This window comes from Pyxicephalus adspersus, chromosome 7 (assembly GCF_032062135.1).
Source record: "Pyxicephalus adspersus chromosome 7, UCB_Pads_2.0, whole genome shotgun sequence".
NCBI classification, from domain to species: Eukaryota; Metazoa; Chordata; class Amphibia; order Anura; family Pyxicephalidae; genus Pyxicephalus; species Pyxicephalus adspersus.
In genome coordinates, this window is record NC_092864.1 from 59,341,973 (window position 1) to 59,364,742 (window position 22,770).

At 38.7% G+C, this 22,770-nt stretch overlaps 1 protein-coding gene across 2 annotated transcripts in view; it reads left to right on the forward strand.

Annotated features, from left to right (window-relative positions):
• Positions 1–1,300: 1,300 nt before the first annotated feature.
• The window catches only part of C7H3orf70 (chromosome 7 C3orf70 homolog), a 63,641-nt gene continuing 42,171 nt past the window's right edge, over positions 1,301–22,770 (forward strand). Inside the window, exons 1-2 of one of the 2 annotated variants that reach the window (XM_072418648.1) lie at positions 1,301–1,874; positions 10,753–11,008. In XM_072418648.1, coding sequence (XP_072274749.1) covers positions 10,825–11,008 — 184 coding nt within the window. In that variant the 5' untranslated portion in view covers positions 1,301–1,874; positions 10,753–10,824. Of the gene's footprint in view, positions 1,884–10,752; positions 11,009–22,770 lie in introns of both variants that reach the window. The other variant, XM_072418646.1, reaches the window with a different exon arrangement.

Below are 22,770 nucleotides of genomic sequence, written 5' to 3' on the forward strand. Positions count from 1 at the left end.
TCCCATGGGCAGGACAGGCCAGCAACACCGGTAAATCAGGTAACTTAATAAAGGGGGATTAAAGAAAGAACCAGAATTACAATGGAGGAAGACAGTCCATCTGTAGAGCCCAAGGAATGTCCAATGCAATAAAGCGGGCAAGGTAAATGGTTCTGTAAGATTCCAGAATGCCAATCAGCCCAAGGTTGGCACAGCGATATTTGTTCTCTAAGTCCTCATATTTATCAGACAGGGAGGCTAATAAGAGTTGTTGAGATGCAATTGTGGTGTGACGCTCAATGGCTTGGTCCTGTAGGTCACTGGTGCGTTGCTCAAGCTCAGTTTTCTCAGATTCTGGTAGTGTTGGAGGTAATTTGTTGGAGGGTAGCTCCAATAGTTAACTGAAGTGAGGAGAACTTTTGTTCAAAGTAAGGAAAAAGATTGTTGGAGACTTGTGATGAAAAGGTTGCGTGGAGAAGTCCAAGCAGGGGTTGCAGGCAGGGAGGACAACTCCTCAGGATCACAGGTAGTGGAGGAATTGGATGTACCTTCATGGTCTGGAGAGTGCAGCGCTGTGTGGTTTACATTGTTTTCCCATTCTCGCTGGAATGGTGCAGGAAATGAATTTGTACATATCCAGGTGGTACAGTCATGCAAGGTAGCTCATAGGTAGGTATACTGCTGTGAGAAAATAACAATTGTAGTAGTAGATGCTGCAGGGAATTATGAAAATGGTGGGAAAAGGAGCCTGCGTTCAAAATGTATGGGACAGATTTAAACAAGCAGAGAAGCCGGCAAAAGACTCCCTGTTATATGCAGGATAGGCACAACTTCTGAGCAGGATGTGATGGAAGCAGGAACAAAAATATCTCATAGGATGTTATTCAGCTGTATCCTTTAGCAGAACTCAGTAGTATAGCAGGCGTTAGCTGAAGAAAACTTTGAAAGGATCTGTATGGTTATTCACACTGGGGGGAGAGATCAATGGAGCCAGAAGACAGCCGGGTGTGGGATCAAACCTGTGCTGGACCACAGGCTGCTGCGAGCTGACAGGGAGGGGGAAGCGAGCTTCTAAGAGCTGACAGGGAGGGGGGAGCATGCTGCTAGGAGCTGACAGGGACAGGGAGCAAGCTGCTAGGAGCTGACAAGGACAGAGAGTGAACTGCTATGGAGAGGGCAGCAGGCTACTAGGAGCTGACAGGGAGAGGGGAGCAGGCTGCTAAGCAGGCTACTAGGAGCTGACAGGGAGGGGGGAGCATGCTGCTAGGAGCTGACAGGGAGGGGGGAGCATGCTGCTAGGAGCTGATATGCAGCTACAAGCTGACGGAGGGGGGAAGCAAGCCAATTGTGTGTCCCAGAAGTATTAAAGACTCCTGCGCTGGAATAGATGAACAGAAGTCCCTGGAGTGATACCATCAGTGGAGTCTTGCAGGGCTGACAGGAAGTGAGTAGAAGAGTACGGTGCTCTGGCCACTACTTTGAAGGTATCGCAGCGCCGCTGCCCTTTCATGAGAAGTCCTGTCAGAAGTTCTCCCGCCCGTGCGCTCGTGAGTCTGCACATGCTCAGTCAGCACCACCTAGCAGTCAGCGGGGACGAGCATGGAGCGTGCACGTCCACAGAGATGCCGGGGATACTCGCTGTGCTGTGACAGCGTCTCATTGTCCCTGAGAATCACAGCTACATCGTAACAGTGTCACGCCTAGCGGATCTGAGCGATACTTTATCCCGGAGCCTCCGTGCTGTGTGTGACTCCACAGGGGGAATGGACGGCTGAGACGGGCTCACACTGACAGGAGTGCGGTGCCTGAGCGCTGCCACTCGAAGAGAAGTTGTGCGGACTCCGGGAAGAGGACATGGATCTCCTGCTGCACCCAGCACCTCCTAACCCATCCGGGTAATAGAGGTGAGTGGGGCCACACATGTGTCAGGGCAGAATGTGCCAGCTAGGGAATGCCAGGGTTCCCATGCCCCCGGGGGAGGAGGGGGCACACTGTTCCTAGGAGAACGTTCGCCGGGTATAAGTTGTGTTCGCCCCAACCCAGAGCTCTTTTATGTGTCTGGGTGAGGGATCAATGTTTTTGTCTGAAGTGCTAGGCTTGCTGCTTGGCTTTGATCTGTTCATTTACACGTGACCCTGTTTCTGGTGGTGACTCCAAAATGTAAAAGTTGGATGCTGGGGAAATGTTATTTTATAGAAAGCAATAGGCAGAGCCTGGTTTGTGAAGAAAACAAGAGATTGGTTTGTTAGATAATCTGTAATATGGGGGCTATATCTTTATAAAGAGGAGTGAGCATGGGCACAGAAAGGGGTGCGCATGAGCCATGGCTGGAAATAAACTGGGTGAGCATGGGCAATTCGTACACACAGGAATGAGAGTGGATGGGAAGATAGATACATTTGGGTTAATTCTGTATATATAGACATTACCATGGGTGAAAAGAGGGGCAAGCATGGGCTTTGCCTGTTTATAGAAGGATGGACATGGGTTGAAAGGGGGGTGAGCATGGGCTATGTCTGAATAAAGAGGGGTGCACTTGGGTAAAAAGGCGAATGATCATGGGCTATGTTTGTATGTAGAATCACAAACTTGGGGAACAAGACGGGTGAACGTGGAGTATACCTGTATATAAAGAGATGAAGATGGGCACAGAAAAGGGGGAATATTGGTTATGTCTGTATATAGAGGAATGAGCATGGGTACAGGAAAGGGTAATGGGCTGTGCCTGTATATATATAGAAGGATGGACATGGGCACAAAGAGGGGTAAACATGGGCTGTGGCTGTATATAGAAGGATGGACATGGGCACAAAGAGGGGTAAACATGGGCTGTGGCTGTATATAGAAGGATGGACATGGGCACAAAGAGGGGTGAACATGGGTTGTGGCTGTATATAGAAGGATGGACATGGGTACAAAGAGGGGTGAACATGGGCTGTGGCTGTATATAGAAGGATGGACATGGGCACAAAGAGGGGTGAACATGGGCTGTGGCTGTATATAGAGTAATCGCCATGGGCACAAAAAGGGGTGAAAATTGGCTGTGGCTGTTTACATTTAGGAATGAGCATGGGAAGAAATAGGGATGAACAGGTTATGTGTGGGTTATGCTTGTATGTATATAGAGGGATGTGTATGTGTAGAAAGAGGGGTGAGCATAGGTTAAGTCTGCACATAGAGGCATGAGCAGGGGTTATGTCTTTATATAGTGTGATGATAATGACTTTTATGACTGTAAGTAGTGAGCTTGGCTTGTCTGTACATAGTGAGCTGAGCATACTGTAGTTACAAAGAGAGTTGAGCACCATTTATGTCTGTAGATAGAGGGGTGAGCATGGTTTATGTGTATTCATAAAGCAGAGGGTCACACACGGGTTATTTCTGTATACATATTGTTGGGCAGTATAATAAATGTATCAGAACAACAATACATTTATACTGATGGAGTTGGTGTAAGCTGGGTCTGTTCTCTATACATTGGTGAGGGTTTCTCATTTTTTGGAAAGTAGATAATTGTACATGTGTGTGGGTAAGGTATCCATGCATACACACATTGATATGATCATTTATTGTCACCAACCTGACTTCATACAAATCACAAAACAGAAGCCCTCCCTTTGATTGAACTAGAGAGACCTTGATCTGTTTCAGCCCTACCTCATCAATTGACAGTGGTGAGATTGTGTTAATTACTTCTGACTGCTCAAACAAACATCTACGTGTGTGCTGGAGAAGGAAGCTGTTATAATATAAATTAATTAAATGATTAGCTTTAAATGAATATTCACTATTGATAATTGACCAATTGTAGTTTTATGTTTTCAGTTTATCAATACTTTTAGTTGATCTTTTAGTGTGGAGCAATACCATGTTTCCTGCATCCTCCACTACAGCTTTTCTTAACCTTTTTATCTTTAAAGGAACCCTTGAAATTTGCAGGTCTCAAGGAACCCCTTCAATAACAATAGGAGGTCAGTGGAAAAAAAATACACCTTACACTGGTGGTTAGTGGAAAGAATGTCTCCTTATACATAGCTAAGAAGAGCTTTGCTGTCATTCTAATGACTCTGCAAGCTTTGGCATTAGGTACAGAACCATGAGGATGCCATCATATGAAGATCAATCAGCCATTGCTCATTCAACCCCTAGCAAACTCTGGAGGAACTCTGGCTGAGAATGACTGTCCCATAATATTTTAATAGACTAGAAAACAACTTTTTGCTCTCACTCCTCCCCAGAGGAATTAAAAACCACTATCTGTATGGCCACCATTAGATCTACACAAATGGAAATGTGTATCGGTGATGTTAGTACAAAAGGTGATACAAATGTGGATTATGTCACTACAAACATAGGAGAATATGGGTTAGGTGCCTTTAAGGTGGGATTTGTGTGAGTTTCATCTGTATGAATCTTCAGTGCTCAACCCAGAAATTTTTTTAAGCCGGGTGGGATGAAATTGTAGGTGGGTGGGAGCCCCTGTATTGTGACCAAACTCTTCAGTAACCACCCAAAAACAGCCGGGTGGGTGCTGAAAAGTGCCGGGTGATGCGCCCAGCTAAAAGGGCCTGGGGAGAACCCTGCATCTTACATAAGTGTAAAGATAATCACAATAAATAAGTTACATTTTTTGTGATGTTCCAACTTGCTGGAAAATCTCCCTGGCCTTTTCTTTTACCATAGAGAAGAGTAAAGGATCAAAGTAGAGATCAGTTACTACCCAACCTTAAGTATTACTTGTAATTCCAGTCCATTTCTAAACCTAGCAAAGGGAAAAAGCAAAAGATTCTTGACTATTACTTCTTAACCAGGGTTGGGTGAAGAGGTTGCTGGAGCTTCCTTAAACAATGAGAAATGGGTCAGTTTATCTGGCACCATTGTTTTTTTTATATCTATAAGGATGACTTTCTTCCCACTGGCCAGCGATCTAAGATGAATTCTTTCCACTGAAAACCACACCAATGTACTGTGAGCTGTGGATATAGGAATTATGGCAGGGGTTCCCCATGACCTGAAAGTTTTTTCAAGGGTTCCCCGCATATTAGAAAAAGTTGAGAATGGCAGCTCTAGAGGCTCAGCTATAAAATATCTCCTTTAAACACCATCCCCAAATCATTTTTGTCCTTTCCTGTCCCAGCTGTCACCAGATCCCATGTAACTCAGCCAACCACGGCTTCCCCTGTGACCAGCTAGGCAATGAGATACCTATGTCTTCCACTTGTGTGGCACCGGCATTACAACTACGTGCGTGGCCAAACGTTGTAGCTCTGCCTCTTGTCCAGGTACAATGGCACATATAGGCTATATATATATATATATAAATAAAATATATATATATATATATATAGTTAGTGGCAGGAACAGAGGGAAGAAGAAGTAGTAGAACATCCAAGATAAAGGTAAAAGCCAGCAGGCAGAAGTAGGTAAATGATTTTTTTTTTTTTCGAGTGGTTCAGAGTTTTGTTTTGGGTCAAGACACGTCTACAGTGTAGGGTAACACAAGGTGGATCACCCCCAATATTTTTATGTACTATTACGAAAGCATAAAACCACTACTGCTGGGGTTGTTTTGTTAAATTTGACAAATTATTGCAATGTCTAAGCTTTGCCTCCACAATGGTCCAATGCATGAAAAAGAAGTGGAACTTTTGCTGTATATTGCTCTATTTCACATGTTCCACAAAACATTGGTCAATTGTATACAATGGGCTGAATGTCCTGCAAATATATATGTATACTTTGAGCTGTGTAGAATTCTTGGGGTCAATATTTGGAAGATGAAATTTGATTACTCTTGCTTAATAAGAAAATACTTACTATTCTATTCTTTTCTATTCTTACTATAAGAACTGATACTTACTATTGCTATTCTCTCTTTTTAAAAATAGTGCTGGCCATCTCTGGGTTTTAATACTTTATTGAGGAAATAATTTGAACTTCTAATGTGAACCCAGGAAACTACTGTAACATCTTCAAAGGACAGGTCAGCAGTGGCAGCCTTTATGCTACCTCAGCCAGCTTTAATGAGTATTGCATTGTTAAACATATTGGAGTTATCCTTCAAGTGATCTTGTTAGACATTGGTTGTAAAGAAGTCACAAAGTCCTTTTGTAAGATTTGCTGCATTTTATACATGAGATATTTAGGAATAATAAGGTGACCTGCATTCTAAAATTACATTTTATGTCAGTGATGAATACACCTTACTCTGCATTTTTGTTTCAAAGTTGAACTCAGAAATTGGGAATATGCATCTATATGGACGTTTTTACCTGTCCGATTATAACTGTGTTCAGTAGGGCCCATTTCAGACCCTTAGTGAGCTGCAGCATGGTGCTCTAGGCCCACAGTCCCATTTTGTGCACATGGCTGCAGCAGATGCAGTTTTGGAAAGAAACAAGCTTTTCCATGTGGTTGTTTTTGAAATAACCATACTTTGGTCGTAACTGCATGCAAATGTGTTGTCTGCGATGCAGTTTGTGGCTCCCAGGTGCACAGGAGCAGTTTGCTTTGCATCAAGAAGCTAACCACAGTTTTTCTACTGTAGGCGTCAAAGGGCCCTTGTGATCCAGGCCACTAAACAGCATAGGCAGTTTTATGGCCTCCCCTATGTATGCATCCCAAAGACTTAAGGCTGCTGGGTGCCACTGTCTTGGATGTGATGTCAACAGCCCTGCAAACTTGGAGTTATCAGATAGGATGTTCAGAGACCCATTATACATGATTAAAAATTACATTTATGACAAGGAATATCATTGCAAGGAAGATTTAGATATACTTGATTGTCCTTTTGCTTGCCATTTGTAAGTTTGGGACAGCGTCTCTTTAAGCTTTGAAGCTTACACATGGACCTGTAATTAGAAAGCATGGAGGAGAGTAAAGGAACACTAGTAAAATCAATTTGAAAACCAAACAAATTGGTTAACAGCTAAAGCATCTTTTAATTATAAATTAGCTTGTGTGACTTTCTTTTAATTTGTGACTGTCTCATCCTGTGTCCTTCCTTGTCACTGTATACGTCAGTGTGCCTCACATGCTTTCTCTATTAGTCATTATGTGTCACTTAGAATCTGTCACTGTGTCAGTATGTGTGTTTAAAGTTGTTTTACCATCACTCTCTGCAATGTTCTTTTCTACTGTCAATCACTGTCGATGTCTCTGTAGTTTTCCACATGCTCTCTTAAGAATTCACCTACAATGTGCAAGTGTAAGATACATGTAGATCTTTTGAGAAATTCACAGATCAACATCAATTTGAAAAGGAGGTCTTTAAGGATTAAAAAATATTTCAAGTGGATGCAAACCATGTGGGAATTTACCTAAGGCATATCAATATTACCTAATTATGGTAGGCACAATGAATAGGGAAGCTTGTGCCATCATTTTCACAGGGCATTCAATTGGAAGATTTGTATGCATACAATAGACATATTGTAACTGTAAATTGATGCCCAAAAAGAAGGGGAGCCGCATTTGACCCTGCTTTAAATGTCTATATAGCAACCAGGAACCTCCCAAACATGGGTTGCTTTTTTCTTTAGAAGTGGTGACCAAATCACTAGTTCAGTCCTGCCAACATCCACCTTTTTAGAGTTAAATGGTTAGAGTTAGCAACCATGGACTTTGCTTCCTGTATAGGGGGATGCAGGTTTTCTGTTTTTTTTTTTTTTTTTTTTATAGGAGATTACAGCTGACATGTAGACACTATGGCATCTATATTTAGTGTAAATGTAATTATTATGGAATACAGTAATGATTTGTAGAATGATAGGAGATACCTTGACCAGGTTGGTGAGATGCCCGAGTTTGAGTTCTCCGGGTCTGCACACCCACTGTGGCAGGGAAGTATCGCTCCTATTGTTACATTTTGTAATATGGCAAATGCTACAGGAAGCTGAAATCTGTAAGGATGAATGGAAACACCCATATCTAACAGGTAGATAGGAACAGGTTTGTGAAGTTTTTCAGAGAGATTGCATTGTTGGATTGTCCAAGATATATATTAGGCCAAGCTTGGTAAAAGCTCTTTGTGTCACTAAAATACCACTTTAGGCTGTATTGGCTCTTTAAACTTTTCTGAACAAACCATGCATTCACAAACTATGTTACTCTGTAGAAAAAGTTACTGGCTGACCAAGTTGTGCTTCTTTATGATGATGGTAGACAATTTAGACCGTAAGAGGTCTGTTTATAAATGTATTCACACAACTTTCACCCAGGATTTTTGAGTTTTTGTGAAAACATTTGGAAATAGAATGTAAAGCCTAAATGTCTTCTGGGGCAGAGAAAATGTGAATGATATGTCCTCTGTAAGGCACAGAGAAATTTGCTGGTACCGCATAAATAAATTGATATACTGGAAATGGACCCTAGTGTTTGGTCTCAGCTGCCACATAGATCCATTATCCAAAGGCCAGCTGTGTCCATGATCTAGCAAATGCCTGTAACCTTCACAGTCACAACACAGGGAACAATCCCTGAGGCTGCATCTGCATTTCCGTAATGCAATGTGTCTTTTGGGAGTAGATCTGAACCGCTGATTACATAGAAGTTACTTTCTGGTAGGGAAATATACTGTCTGAGGTTGTTTATACTACAATTTGAAGGCATAACGACATAAATATATAACAATTAGGTGATTTCACATTTTAAATGTTATTTTTATTTCCAATAGAAAAGATTCAACACTCCTTCGTGTATATAAATTCCAGTTTTGTATAAATGTGAGCTTTAAAGCTATTTTTTAAAAATTTTGATCATTGTCACATATTCCACATTTTTAATTTCAGCAGATTTTTTGGGGGCATCCTGAAAGGACAAAAATATGTTTATTATATTATTATATTTCACTTAGGGCAGTATATAGTGGTTTAGTGTATAATTCTAGATATATACCAGTGTTCAACCCAGAATTTTTTTTAAACCGGGTGGGAAGAAATTATAGATGGGTGGCAGCCCCTGTGTTGTGACCCAACTCCTAGGTAACCACCTGGGTGGTTACGGAAAGTGCCGGGTGGTGCACCCGGCTAAAAGGCTCTGGGGAGAACACTGTATACTTTAATATGATTAGGATAGCAGAATATTAAATGTAAAAAGGTCACATAAATATTTAATATTGTGTATGTGTGTGTGTATATATATATATATATATATATATATATATATATATATACACACACACACATATAAAAAGGAGATTTGCTTGACCTATAGTAAATATATTTCTGCTTTCTTAAAATGAATGTGCAGAGAGGCTAATATATGTTCTTTATTGCTTTCTTTCTTTAGCAATTTATAGATAGCATCTGTATAAACACTGCAAAAAAATAGAGTTTACCTTCAGAAACCTGATATCTGTAATGTGTGCCCGGATTGAAATATGTTCTCTTTTCTTTATTGATTGATATGAAAAAGGATGCAATAAAATCTTACATCACTCCCAATGCAGAGGTATGTCAGAGGGATAGCAATAGGAATAGTAAGGGTCACTTTACATTATTTTTATTACACAGTATTTATATAGCACCATCATATTACGCAGGGCTTTACAAAGTCCACAGTCTTGTCATTAGCTGTCCCTCAAAGGGGCTCACAACCTAATGTCCTTTTCATAGTTATATGTTTTTAATACCATCTAGGGTCAGTTTTGTGGGGAAGTCAATTAACCTAACTGCATGTTTTTGGAATGTGGGAGGAAACCAGAGAACCTGGAAGAAATGCATGCAAACATGGGAAGAACCTTCAAACTCTATGCAGATAGTGTCCTGGCCAAAGGACATAGTGCTAACCTGTAACCTATTGGTTTGTGCTGATATTTATATTGTGTATATATCAATTTGATGTATGTGTATATATATTTTATATATATATATATATATATATATATATATAAAAATATATGATTCCTTTACTAATGGCAAGCCTGTTATGAACTGCCATAGTGTTCGTATCCTTCATTTTTAAATTTGGTTGCTGCTTGCTGTTCCCGGACATTGAGCCCTTATGTACTATAGGAATTATAAGACTTTAAGAAGTAGATATCTACTAGTTGGCCCTAATAAAGTCAATGAAAGCTGAATCTTTTAGTTAAAGAGAGCTAAGCAGGTGAAAGTGCTCTTGAGCTCCTTAAGGTGCTGATATTAGTAACCCTTATGAAAGTGTTGGTACAATGAGTTGAATCCATGGTGATGGGGTGCTTTGAAGATTCACATATAAATGATAGCAGAGCTCCTCTTTAGATACACACAAACCTTGGTTCAGCTGTTTACTATATAATACATTTAGCAGCTGCTCCATAAATGCAAGTCCTTTTGCCCATGACTGTTCCAGGTTTTACTAACAGGCAGTAATCCAAACTTAGGTTCTGTAAAAGATAATTTTTGCATGCTTGCTTCTACGTTTTATTCTGTCATACAGCTGTCTTTGTATGAGTCACATCACTTATAAATCAAAGACACATCTCCTTACTCGGTTCAGTATTACAATGCTGACTTGCACCTACTTTCCCAATAATAGGATTCTAAAGCAGGAAAGTGTCTTCAAAAGGGATCCAGTAAGTCTCTGTTCAAGTATCGCTAGAGGGGGTGTTTGTAGTTTAACACCTTTTTCAACAGCTAGAATAAAAATGTGTCAGCAGCAGTTATCCGTTGGGTGTGGGTTTATCATCCAAAGCTAATCTATTTGTAATTGATATGTTGTGAATCTGTAACATACAGTTGTGTGATGTTTTGCATTGTTTTTGCCACATTTTACTAAATCAGCTTTGTAATTTAGTTCCAGGGGCTGTTTCTTCATCGTGAAAGCGGCACATCTCTCCTTGCCTGCAGATCAGGCTCCTAGGCAGAGATGACAGCCACAGCTGCCCAAAAGTGCCTGAAGAATGATAAGGTGGATGAAGCACAAGCTCTGGCCAGGAGCTGTGCTGGAAGACCAGATTTCAAGCCTTGTGACGGGCTATCCATCTGTGCCACCCACAGTCATGGGAAGTGCTTCAGACTCCATTGGTGCTGTCACTTGGGCTGGTGCCACTGTAAGTGAATGTTACTGCATTTCTTTTTTTCATAATACTCAGAAGCTGTAGCAAAGTACTCTGTATAAAATATGTGATATGGAGTAAAAAAATAATAGTACTATGCATTTTAGGAATTACATAAACCTCAGGTGGTCTGCTGTTTACTAGTTAGCATTAAGATATGTTAAAGATGCATACATTAGTGAATATTTTTCAGCACAAATGTTACATATGTATATAGTATTGTTTTATTGTCTGTAAGTAACATAATATTATACCTTAGCAACTGAAGTAGGACTAAACCCTTGTCACATAATGTCATGTTTAGTAGGGTGCTACAATAGAGGCTTACTGTACCTGGGAATACATCCACTATCTAGCTATATTAGAAATAGCCAATGCACATGATTTGAACCATTTCTTTTATTTCCCTTTAGAAAACTTAGATAGCTATATCATATGCAGATTTGCCATCAAGCTGACAATGATTGCTGTCAGCTGTGGAGGTTCTCATTTTCATTCCATAGGGAACACTTAATCAAGTTGATTCTCCCCTTGTGCAGGCATTAGTCAGATTGGGATGAAAATGGGTCTTGTAAGGCCACTTTTAGGTGTAATAGTTGTGTGTAGACATGAAATGTACGTTTATGCTTTTTTTATAGCTTTTTTTTTAGGAAAAGAGTATACAATGAGCTGATAGTTTTCATTATTTTGTGGTGTTTAGAGTCCAATTCTCATTTTTCTATTACTGTGTTCCTGCTACTATAGGGATTATTGACTTTTTGTTACACATATGTCTGAGCTGCTGGAAATCTGAGTGAACTAAAGCAGGACATGCCACAACTCAAGCTCAGGTGCCAGCATGTAGACAGGATTAAAAAAGATAATACAAGATATTTTTTCACCTTGGCACATCATGTCACTGAAAAATAGTGGGGAAAATATGAATTCTCACTGTGTGCTGGTTATCACTAATTGTAAAGGATTATCCAGGCTTGAAAGAAGGCATGATGGTACTAGTTTTAAAAAAATCATTGGTAAAAAACTATGGCATTTTAATACACTAGAAACAGCCTCTGAGAATGTTTTGCAGTTGTATGTGTAATAGAAATTGGCGTTGTAAATGCATCCAAATTGTACTCGTTCAGGTACACGCATTTGTATAAAACATAATGATGTGTATTGCACCTGCATACACAAAATGTACACATAATATACAATAATACACATATTCTACCCACCATCGTGTAGGGCCTTTAGTCTGTAAAAACATAGAAACATTTTCCTTTTAGGCATTTGTTTCATCAGATTTTAAAAAATAAAATTAAAAAGGAATTAAATTGAAAACATTTGGTGTTTATCTGCTACTTTTTGGTGTTTTTTATGTTTTAGTACTTTTTTCTTTGCAAGGTGAATAATAGGTTAGAATAAATAGAATGGCTGTGATGTAGTTGTGTACTTTAGCAATCTAACAAGTCAAGGTTAAAGCTAAAACCCAGAATGTACAATTATTGTTAAAATACTAGAGGCATGTGTTGTTTTTTTTTTTGTTTTTTCTTTAATCCTCAGTAAAGCTGCATACACACGTGCAATTATTGTTGTTCGAAAGAATCTTTCATGATCCTTTCCAACGACAAAGGACTGCACGATGCATGAACGAGTGGTGTACATACAGCACCGTTCTGCTCTATGAAGAGGAGAGGGGGTGAAAGATGGAGCGGCACCCTGCTGCGGGCTCTCCCCCTTCCCTTGCATTAGGATCCTTCGTCGTTCATCGTCTGTGGATCCGCCAGGACGGTCATTTGGGCGACGGCCGCTGTACATACGCCAGATTCTCATCTGATATCGGCCCTGCATTTCTTCCAGAGCTGTCCAGTTGTCAAGGATAAAACAATTCCCACCTTTTGCCTCTGTGTAAGATTTTCCTGTGGTAAAGGCTGGATACTGCTGTTTTTTCCCCTTGTGGTCTTGTACCCATCCCAGTAGTTTTTTTTTTACTTCACCTGCTGCAAGCTGCCTAAAACAGACGGAGTTGCTGGGTCCTTCCCACAACTGTTCTTTGTGCACAATATGTCTTTAGCACAGTGATCCCACCACTACTTTTACAATGAAAGGGCATTTGATGAACACAAGGCAAGTTATATCCATTGTGGCTTCCAGGTGTTATATTGAAATTGAAGTTGTTTCATAGAGATAATTGGACCAAATGTTTATACACAAAGCCCTGTGAATGTATAGAACAACTGACACATTCTAGTCAAACATTTTGATACCACCTGAACTATGTTGACCTTATACGCAGAATTACGTGACATGATCACTTTATGCAGCATACATATAGTGACAGACAGACATACGTCATGTTTTATTGTTTAGTTACAATGTAAAAGAGCCTACAGAAAGGATCAAGTTCACCTGGACAGTTAAAATCAGATTGGCCTATGGTCTCATGCCTGTAAATGCCCCTCTTTACCCAGCAGATATCTGTCCTCCAAGTATTCTTGGCAACAGTTGTTTTTACCCAAGATAAGCCAGAATCTAAGTGCCAAGCATTGATGTCTGCAGAACAATCTTTTAAAAGATAATTTGGTGGTTGGACCATGCATGCATTGCCAGACTTCATCTAAAGTCTGTAGGCTGCTTTAGTGTTATGTAACTGATAAGAGTGGCTTGCAGCATGGAAGTATTGCCTGTAAACTGCTGATACCAACTCTCTTTTAATAAGAAAACATTTTGATGTTCATGTTTTATAAAGTATAATTTAATGAAAATGTTTGCTACATGGGAAACTGGAAATGAGTCATATTATTTTGGAATCCTGGCTAACATGTCTATATCAACCCCTAAAAAAATATGTGATCCTTTTATAGAGCAATGAATCTGACATTCACCAAAGATTTTCTAGTGCCATTAAAACACATGGACCCAGAATAGGCTGTACCAGAGAATGTTTGACTAATGTCAGATTCACTACAACGTGTCAGCTATGGTTGCTAATGAAACCTGTAAGTTCCGGCTTCCTTTACGTGTCTGGGGTATGAATAAATTACATCCTCCCAGCCAATCAAGAAGATTGTCACTAGGAAGAAGGAAAGAAGATGGTGCCGTCCTGCCATGGAAAGTAGATAGGCGAGTTGAACAGCTTTGAGCTCCCAAATCTTGATAGCGCTAATGAATTTATACATACGTGGAGACTGATTTTGTTGGTATCAGTTTCAATTATCCCAACATGTGCAAATCAAATTTATGTTTACATTTCATCTACACGTGATTGGCTATTTATTTTAAGTTTTTACATGATTGCAAAGTTTAAATCAATATTCACTATATTTATTGTGTGAACATTCTCATATCCTATATATGTATATGACTCATGTCACCATACATGCTCCACAAACACCCAAAGGCAAGCCAAGGAGAAGTATTTGCTAGGGTACAGTTATGCTCTAGGACAGAATGAATTCTAACCACCTTTCATTCTTGGTAAGACCTCTACCAAAAAGTTCAGTGTACATATATAAACAAATCAACATCAATTGTGACTGTGTATGGGTTATTATCTCGGCAATAATAAACACTTACAAGCTTTGCCCTAAATATTTTCTCCTACACATTGGAAAATCACTGAAATGCTCCAACAATTATTCTCTTTCTTAAAAATAATACTTTTGTTTTACTAACCAAAGGGCTAATATATTGAAAATATGTTCAAGGATGAAATGTCTTGGAATATATTCTGTTCTTTTCTACATTTTCTAAAGACAGCATATTGGAAGTTGACCCTCTTAAATTAAATAAACAATGCATTTCAGTGCAGCCATAGGTGTACATGGGCCATTAAGCAATGCAAAAAGAAAAGCAACCAGCATATATATGTGATTCAGATCAAGCATCTTGCTTGATGCTGTTGTTTTTTTCAAAATATTTGAAATACCTACATTTAAATGGGAAATACTCTCCTTTTCAATTCTTTATAAAAACATAAACTTTGAGACAGATTGCCTCACATTTTTGCATTTGCATTTTCTACCACACTTTGGAATGATGCAGAATTTATAGATGATTTGATTGCAAGCTGCTAAAGTCTGTGAAGCAGCAAAACAACTCCACACTATACAATTATGCCACCATGCTTTATAGTTGGTATGAGGTTTTTCCTAAATGCTGTAATTGGTTCAAGCCAAACATATCTTCTGTTACTTTGGCTAAACAATTTTCATTTTATTTCAAAAATCAGTCTATAGCTCATTGTTCTATAAGTGCTTTTGTTTCTATATATTCAGTAGCAAACTAATCTTGCTTTATGCTTTTTTTGGCTGCAAATATTATTTTTTTCCTGGCACACCTTCCATACAGGTTGTATATGTGCAATCTCTTTCTGATTGTTTATGCATGTACTTGCATGCAGATTTAGTTTAACTGTTTGAATGGAAATTCTATATTTGCTTGTTCAAATATGCAGAAAACTGAACAAATTATATTTAATTTAATGTAACTTATACTTTGCATTGTTATGCTTATACTTTTTCACAAGACTTTATATGTGCAATTGCAATGTCTGGCTACAAGTAGTATTTTAGGATTGTTGGGAATACAACACAATGGATTATAAAGTATGACTATAATAAATGTGTTTGTTTGTGAGCATATATATGTAGAAATGTGTTCATATGTGGACACCAAAATATATGGGCTTCACTACACCAAAAGAAATGCAGTGGGGGCTCTTAAATATTTTGTGGTGATCAGGCATCCCACGCTACATATGGCTGCTTAGTGCTGACTGACAGGCTTACCATATGTGCCTAGTTCTCAGAACAGCTAGAGAACTCCGGGCACGTTCCCAGAATCAATGCTGCAGATTTTGGCAGAACTGTACTTTTAAGGAGGCAAAGGGGTTAAATTGGGACATTTTGCACAGCCAGAATTATAACGCTGAAGGCGTAGATGTGGATAGCAGTTTTCCATTAACTGAAGTGCTAGAAAACCTGGCAAATAAAAAAGTGGAGCATACAGGTCCTAAATTTACAGAGTACTTTTCTGCCTTTGTTTTATTTAATCTTAAGTATTTATTACATTTTATAATTTGTTCAGGAGCTATTTATAAGTGGGTTTTCTTTTTGTGAACTCTTGTTAGGGGAGGTTGGATAACGCTAACACCAGACATTAGATACTATTTATTAGGCATCAACAATTTGGACAACAATCATAGATTGCTCACAAATGGGCAGAAAATTACATCTATCAATATTATATTGTATGTGAAGACAATAAACATTCAGTTGAAATTGTTGTTGACAACCAGTTAGGTTTCTTCCTTTATTCTACAGAAATGCAAAATAGAAATCTGATGTTGCAGTGGGTGAAAACAATGTTTTGCTTATGTTCTTTTCTTTGGCTCGTTGTTTTGTTTGTCAGTCTGTCCCCAAAAAAAAGAATAATAGCATTACTTATGTTTTATATAATGGTTGCTTATCCGTATGCCTTTTACACTGGAGAGATCAATACAAGGCTCCTGAATAATGGCTTTCTATATTTCTTTCTGTCAGGTCTCTAATGCCAATACAAGGAGTGGCCTCTCATAGCACCCTAAATTTGAAATTTATTTATTTATTTCAAATGTGTACAACTCATAGGCATCAGTTCACAGTTTGCGTTTTTTTTTTTTTTTTTGCCTTGAACATTTTCAAAAAGTTTTGTGTCAACATTTACATCGCCAACCTTTTGGACCTCACAGACCACTAAATCCACAGAATCCAGGGAGCCATGTGTCACTTCCCCCAGAGTGACGTCATGATGCCAGAACTCTTCTTATCCCATCGCAGGCTCAGACCTGCTTGCTAAACATCCTATGCAACTTTTGTTGCATACAGAATGTTTAGCAAGCAGGTCTGAGCCTGCGATGGGAAAGTGGATGGGTTGTGTCCTTACGAGGGACAGAGCCGAGGACCACCGGTTGGCGACCGCTGTACTAGAGCACCGGTTTCATTTAGTCCCTATGAAAAAGTCGGCTGCATCCTTTTTTTGTGCTCCTTGCATGTCTTTGTACGTGAAGTGCGAGTTAGTCAAAGCGCTAAATTAATCACCGTAAAATGCTCATTAGGCATTTCTTTGACATCACCTAATATAATCCCAGCCGTTTGTTTTGGCTGACCTGAGCTTTTCTCTGCCATCAAAATAGAATTAAAAATGCTTAAAGTTGAACTAAAGTAAAAACAAAAAAATCACACTTACCTTTAATTCTGTCTATCCATTGGGAGGTTTCATCAAACAGGTCCTGCGTCGTCCGGGTATCCATCTTTGGCCCCGATGCCACCATCTTTTTCGGTCTTCTTCTGCACACAGCACCCGATCTTACACTGTGCAGGTGCAAGATCGGGTGACGTAGATGGAGGAAGTGCCAGTCTCACTGGGCATGCATCAACAGTTTTTTCCTCCCATTTAGGAAAAGGCTCCTGATCTCAGGCATGCGCAGAAGCTAACGATCAGGACAGAAAGTTTGGGTCTGCTTTAAAAGTTCCTAAAAATAAAGCTATTGGAAAGTGATAATGCCATATTTTTATTTAATATAATATTAATATAATGTGTGTAATATGTGTGTTTTAGATGTGTTATTATACTAAAATAGTTCACCATTTGTAAATGTTCATTTTCAGATGGTAAATTCTTTAACAAAAAGTCTGCAGATAGCTTAAAAGGCCAAGCTGTGATTGAAAAATATGAATTGCCAAGTACACATGTTACACTGTACAGATATCAGTCCCTTTTTTCCTGGTTCTGTAGAGTAAATATGCAAATCTTCAAGACCACAATTCTTCTGCTAAATGTGAAACTGGCTTCTGTCAGCGGAAATACTTTAATGCTGGAACATTTCCCCAATCTTCCATCTTCTCAGAGAGCTAATGTCATAGATGGGCGGATGCCAGGAAATTCCAACACTGACATAAAATCTTTAGCTGAAACAAATGGTTTGTATTAGACCGTCCCAAAATCCAATCATATGTGGCTTTTAAATGCAGCTTGTTATAATATCTTGTTTCTCTAATGAACCTACTGGAACAAAGTGGGCAGTGTATTTGTTATTTAACTCTTTGCATTCTCTGTGACAGGAGTTATCTCCATCAAAAACTGCTCACAGTAATTATATAAAATGCCCATTATATTAAAAAACATACTGTAAGCAACCCAATGCAAAAATAAAGTTATTTGGAGTAAAACTTAAGCTTTCTGGGAAAAAAAATATTTAAAGTCCATCCTCACCCTGAAAAAAAATGGCGCGTGTTGGATTTTTGATGTTATGTGGTTCATTGGAAGACTATTCAAATAAGTGGCTTCCTAAAAGCAACACATGCCTAACAGTATTTCCTGCAGCATACTGAATAGATGGAAATAAACCCTAAGATTTGGTTTGCATTATTACATTTTGTTACACATGTTGGTGCACTAGGTTGTCATTCATTGTTAATGGCAATCCATTGCAACTGAATTGCAGTCAATGGGCTGTCAGCATGTTCTAATTTGTGGCATAATGCCACATTGGGATTGATTTTTTTTTAAGTTCTTCATGACTGGAAGAAAAAGATAGAGTATCATGGGATAACCTGGGTGATCCAGCAAATCAGAGTGGATTTCCTCAAACTTGGTTTTGTCTTCTCTGTTTTTTAATAGCTTAAATATATCAGACCCATTGTAACAGTTTGAGCTCCGCCTAGACTATTGGTTCACTTTGCAGTAGTTTTTTGCCCCAAAGTTGCATCTATCCCCACCACCGATGCAAACCTACCTCCATCCTGTAGCTGCAGACTACATGGTTCAGACTACTCATTCAGTACCTGTGGACTTCCATTGGTCTGTCATCATTGCAACAGACCCTCGGGAGATTAAACCATATAACACTAGTTGTTTTATGGGCAGTACGGAAATTGAATACAAAACTGTTGTTCTTGGTTTCTATATTCATAAGCAAGATGTAAACCCTTTGGTTTTGCTATAAACTGACTAAATGTATAATAAATACAGAAAGTCATAATTCTGTAAAACAACTGAAATTGTGCACTGTAAACTACCATTATATTCCCACTCACTGCCCCTTTCCAAAGGGCAATTATGCTTTCACTGTAGTATGCAGTGTCTTCATTTTATATAGATTCTGTTTGTAATTACCTTGAACAGAAGGCAAGATTTTTCTATATACATACAGGATTTCCTTGACTTCTTACATCCAATATTTAATGTATTGCATGTAAACATTTGCATTTTAGTAAATATCCCAGTTCTGGGAAAGGCTGAATACTCCTACAAATCTAAAGATATCTTGATTTCTTGTCACTTTAAACAGTATGGTGTTTTAAAAAACTGCTACAGAAAGTAAAATATACCAAGCCTTAAAAGTGATTTAACATTTTATGAGACTTGGCAAAACACAAGGAAGGTTCTCTTTTTTTTTTTTGTGTGTGTGTGCTGAAAAAGCTCATGAATTAAATAGCGGCTTTATAAAATGTTTATATCGGAGTATTTCATAACATCCTGTCAAGTGATTGCATCTGTTTTCTTCTTGTGGGGAATAGTAGAAGGAAAAGCCTTGAAAAACAATTGACATGGTAAAGGAAGGACAAGTTTTGTTGAAGAATAAGCCAATTCTTTACACGGAAATATGAAGTGCACTTTGTATAAATACAATGTATGTAAAGGGTTGCCTGTGGTGGTCAGATTTATCCTTTTCCTAGCTCAGCTTACATTGGACTTGTCCTGCCTATTGAAATAGACCACAAAGTCAAGTTATAAGGTTTTCCCACTACATTATTTACTGATGCACCAAGCCAGATCACTAGAGCAGCAGTTGCCAACCGGTGGTTCACAAGAAAATTTTGGTGGTCAGCGGTTCTGGCCTGTGCGCCGTACATGTCCCAGGCTCAGACCTGTGATGGGAGAGTAGGCAGGTTCTGACATCATGACGTCACCATGGGGGAAGTTTTTTCCCCTTTGAGTGACACCCGGCTCCCTGCGCATGCACAGTCTGGAGCTGGTAAATTCAGTGGTCCATGGGTCCGAAAAGGTTGGTGACCACTGCACTAGAGGACCAACCCACTAAATGGGACCACTGTAGCTGGTTACTCATACCCCCCCCCCCCCTTTCTCCCTATAGAACAGCCCCAGGGAACAATTGTTATCTATTGTTTTGTGTGACATTTTCTGCACAATACTTAACAGTGAAAGCTCACATGAAACTGGAAAAAATAGCAGTCATGGCCTTGACCAATTAATTTTGGCCATGTGTGCACATTGGGATTTTGTTTGGTAAAGTGTTTTACTAAGTGCATCAATTAAACCATTTTTTCAGTCCTCTTACAAAGTCCAAGAAATAACTGTTAACCCTGCAGTAACATTCACCTAATGTGTTCTCTGTAATGGTATGGCAACCATATTGAACTGCTCCTGAGGGCAGAGCCGACACTAATATGGGTTGTGTATGCTTGCACCACAGTGGGATGAAAAATTCTTGCAGGGGAGGCAGCTATCAGCATTATTCCTGTTAATTCACAAGGCTGTAGCTTGTATAGACATACAGGAGCCTTTATTTGTACTTTACAGCAGGTCCAGCTTGCTACTTGTGACGCCTCTGCAACGCACTTTTTTCACCTTTTATCTCCGAATCCCCAATCCACATATGCAAAAGGATGCTAGTCATAGAAAAAAGTAAGTAAGAAAGTTTTTTGTGTTCTAAGTACTTACTGCTACAAGTGCCCACTGGAGTGCCACACCTAAATAATACTTTTCATCATCACTTTTTTAAAATTCTTTTGACATGTATTTTATATAGATAATACAACTTTTAGTTTTCCTGGCTGTCGAGTTCTAGTTCTAAATAAAGTATTTTATCCAGCTCTTAAAAGGTCAGCAACAATTACTGTTGAAACATTTAGCCATTTTCTGATTATGAAACACTAGATCTTGGTTGAAAGATTTATTACCTAATTACTCATTTGAAATGCTATTGCCCTTTTTATTATTAGTATTTTTAGATTAGAATGAGAGAATGGCATATACTGGAAAGCCTTTTGAATGGTTTTCACACTGCCGCCCTCCTGCTCGTATCTTTTGGCTCAGTTACCATAATTTTCTTTATAAATTTGACTCATTAACTTTGGAGCTCACAGTGTCTTATTTTTAATTATTTTAAATATATCAAACAAAAATGGTTTTGGAAGAATGTTATTTTTTTATGCGATTGAATTCTGTAAAAAAAAAAAAAACATGTCATATCATGCAATACTGAATATTAACTTGACTAAAAAGTGAGCATGTGTGCACACACACACGGAGTGAAGCTCAGTGTCAGGGTTTACATACTCCTAAGCAATTTAAATGTTTTCAGCTTCTTGGCATACCTGTTTAAAAATGTAAATCTGATAAGAACTTTTTTTTGTAGTGGTTAAAATGTCACAAGTTAAATTTAGAACATAGTTGCGTGAAACCTTTGGTTTAGGACAGTCAGGGTTATCAAAAATACTGTAAGGAGGCCTCAAAGATTCATATTCATACATAAGAAAGTAATTCAAATCTCTGCTGGCATATCAGATATCCAGGACAGAATGATCAAACACTCACACATTTTCAGCATGCCTCCGCTAGGACTTTTATCTTATATCCTGTCCTGGAAAATAAAAATACTTTTGTCACCTTTCTACCCTATATACTTCTAGAGGTGGATGTAAAATTAGAGATTCTTTTTCAGTTGTAGGAGTATGGTGAAATATGAAATCAACCAAAGGTAATAATGTTTAGGGCATCTCATAAGTACTTTCCATCACATCAGACCTCCTTGTGCTTTGATGCTTTGACCTTTTTCCAAATCAATCTTCATGTCTGTTAGGATCAATGTATTTCCTATAGACTTCCAGTCTGGTAGCAGATACAGAGATCATCAACTTGCACACTGGAAAAAAAACAAAAAACACAAATTAATGCAGAAATATACAATAATACTCATACATAGGATGATTTAATGAATCAGGCCCATTGTGAGGTCCTATTTTTCAATGTCTCACACACGTTTGAAAGCTAACTACAAGTGCATAAAGTTTTTGCTGTTTGCTCTCAAATGTAAATGTTTACACCCAGCATAGGGCATCATGTTGGGGAAAGTTTGTTTACAGACTGCTGGTGACAAGGAGTTACAAAGTATTCCACAAGCTTCCTAAAAGCTGAAGCCAATAGCCTTCCATAAATGCTTGATAAACACATGTTCACCTGTGATAGAGTATATAAAGAACACCCAGCTGAGGGACAGACATAAGGCTGCAAGAAGGCTGCTTAATTATTTGTTAATCTTTCTAAACAGTTGCTGGGCATAATGCTGTTCAGACAAGGGCTTGCATGTACTTTGTGCCCTATTGTGACTGAGCTACTTTATGTTGATCTGTGCATGAGCAGTAGGACCTTGCTAGTCAGGATCAAGGGGATGCAAATAGGCTTCCATCTTTTAAATGCAAACCTAGAAAAGCTTTTTTTCCAATGCAGTCACACCGAAGTCTTATTTTATTTTGAAGGTGACAAAGTAACAAAACCTAAAAATTATAATCATGAGCCATTTGCACTGTATGAATTAATTTAACTAATTAGCATGCTCTGACTTTCCCAGTCTATTTGCTGGTTAGATTCGTCTAGTTGCTGTTTAGAGCATTATTTGAAAATTGTGCAAATATACATAATTATTATAATTCCAGCCACAAAGGCACAATGTATCGGGTGCTGAATGCAGTGCTTTGTGTTTGGATATA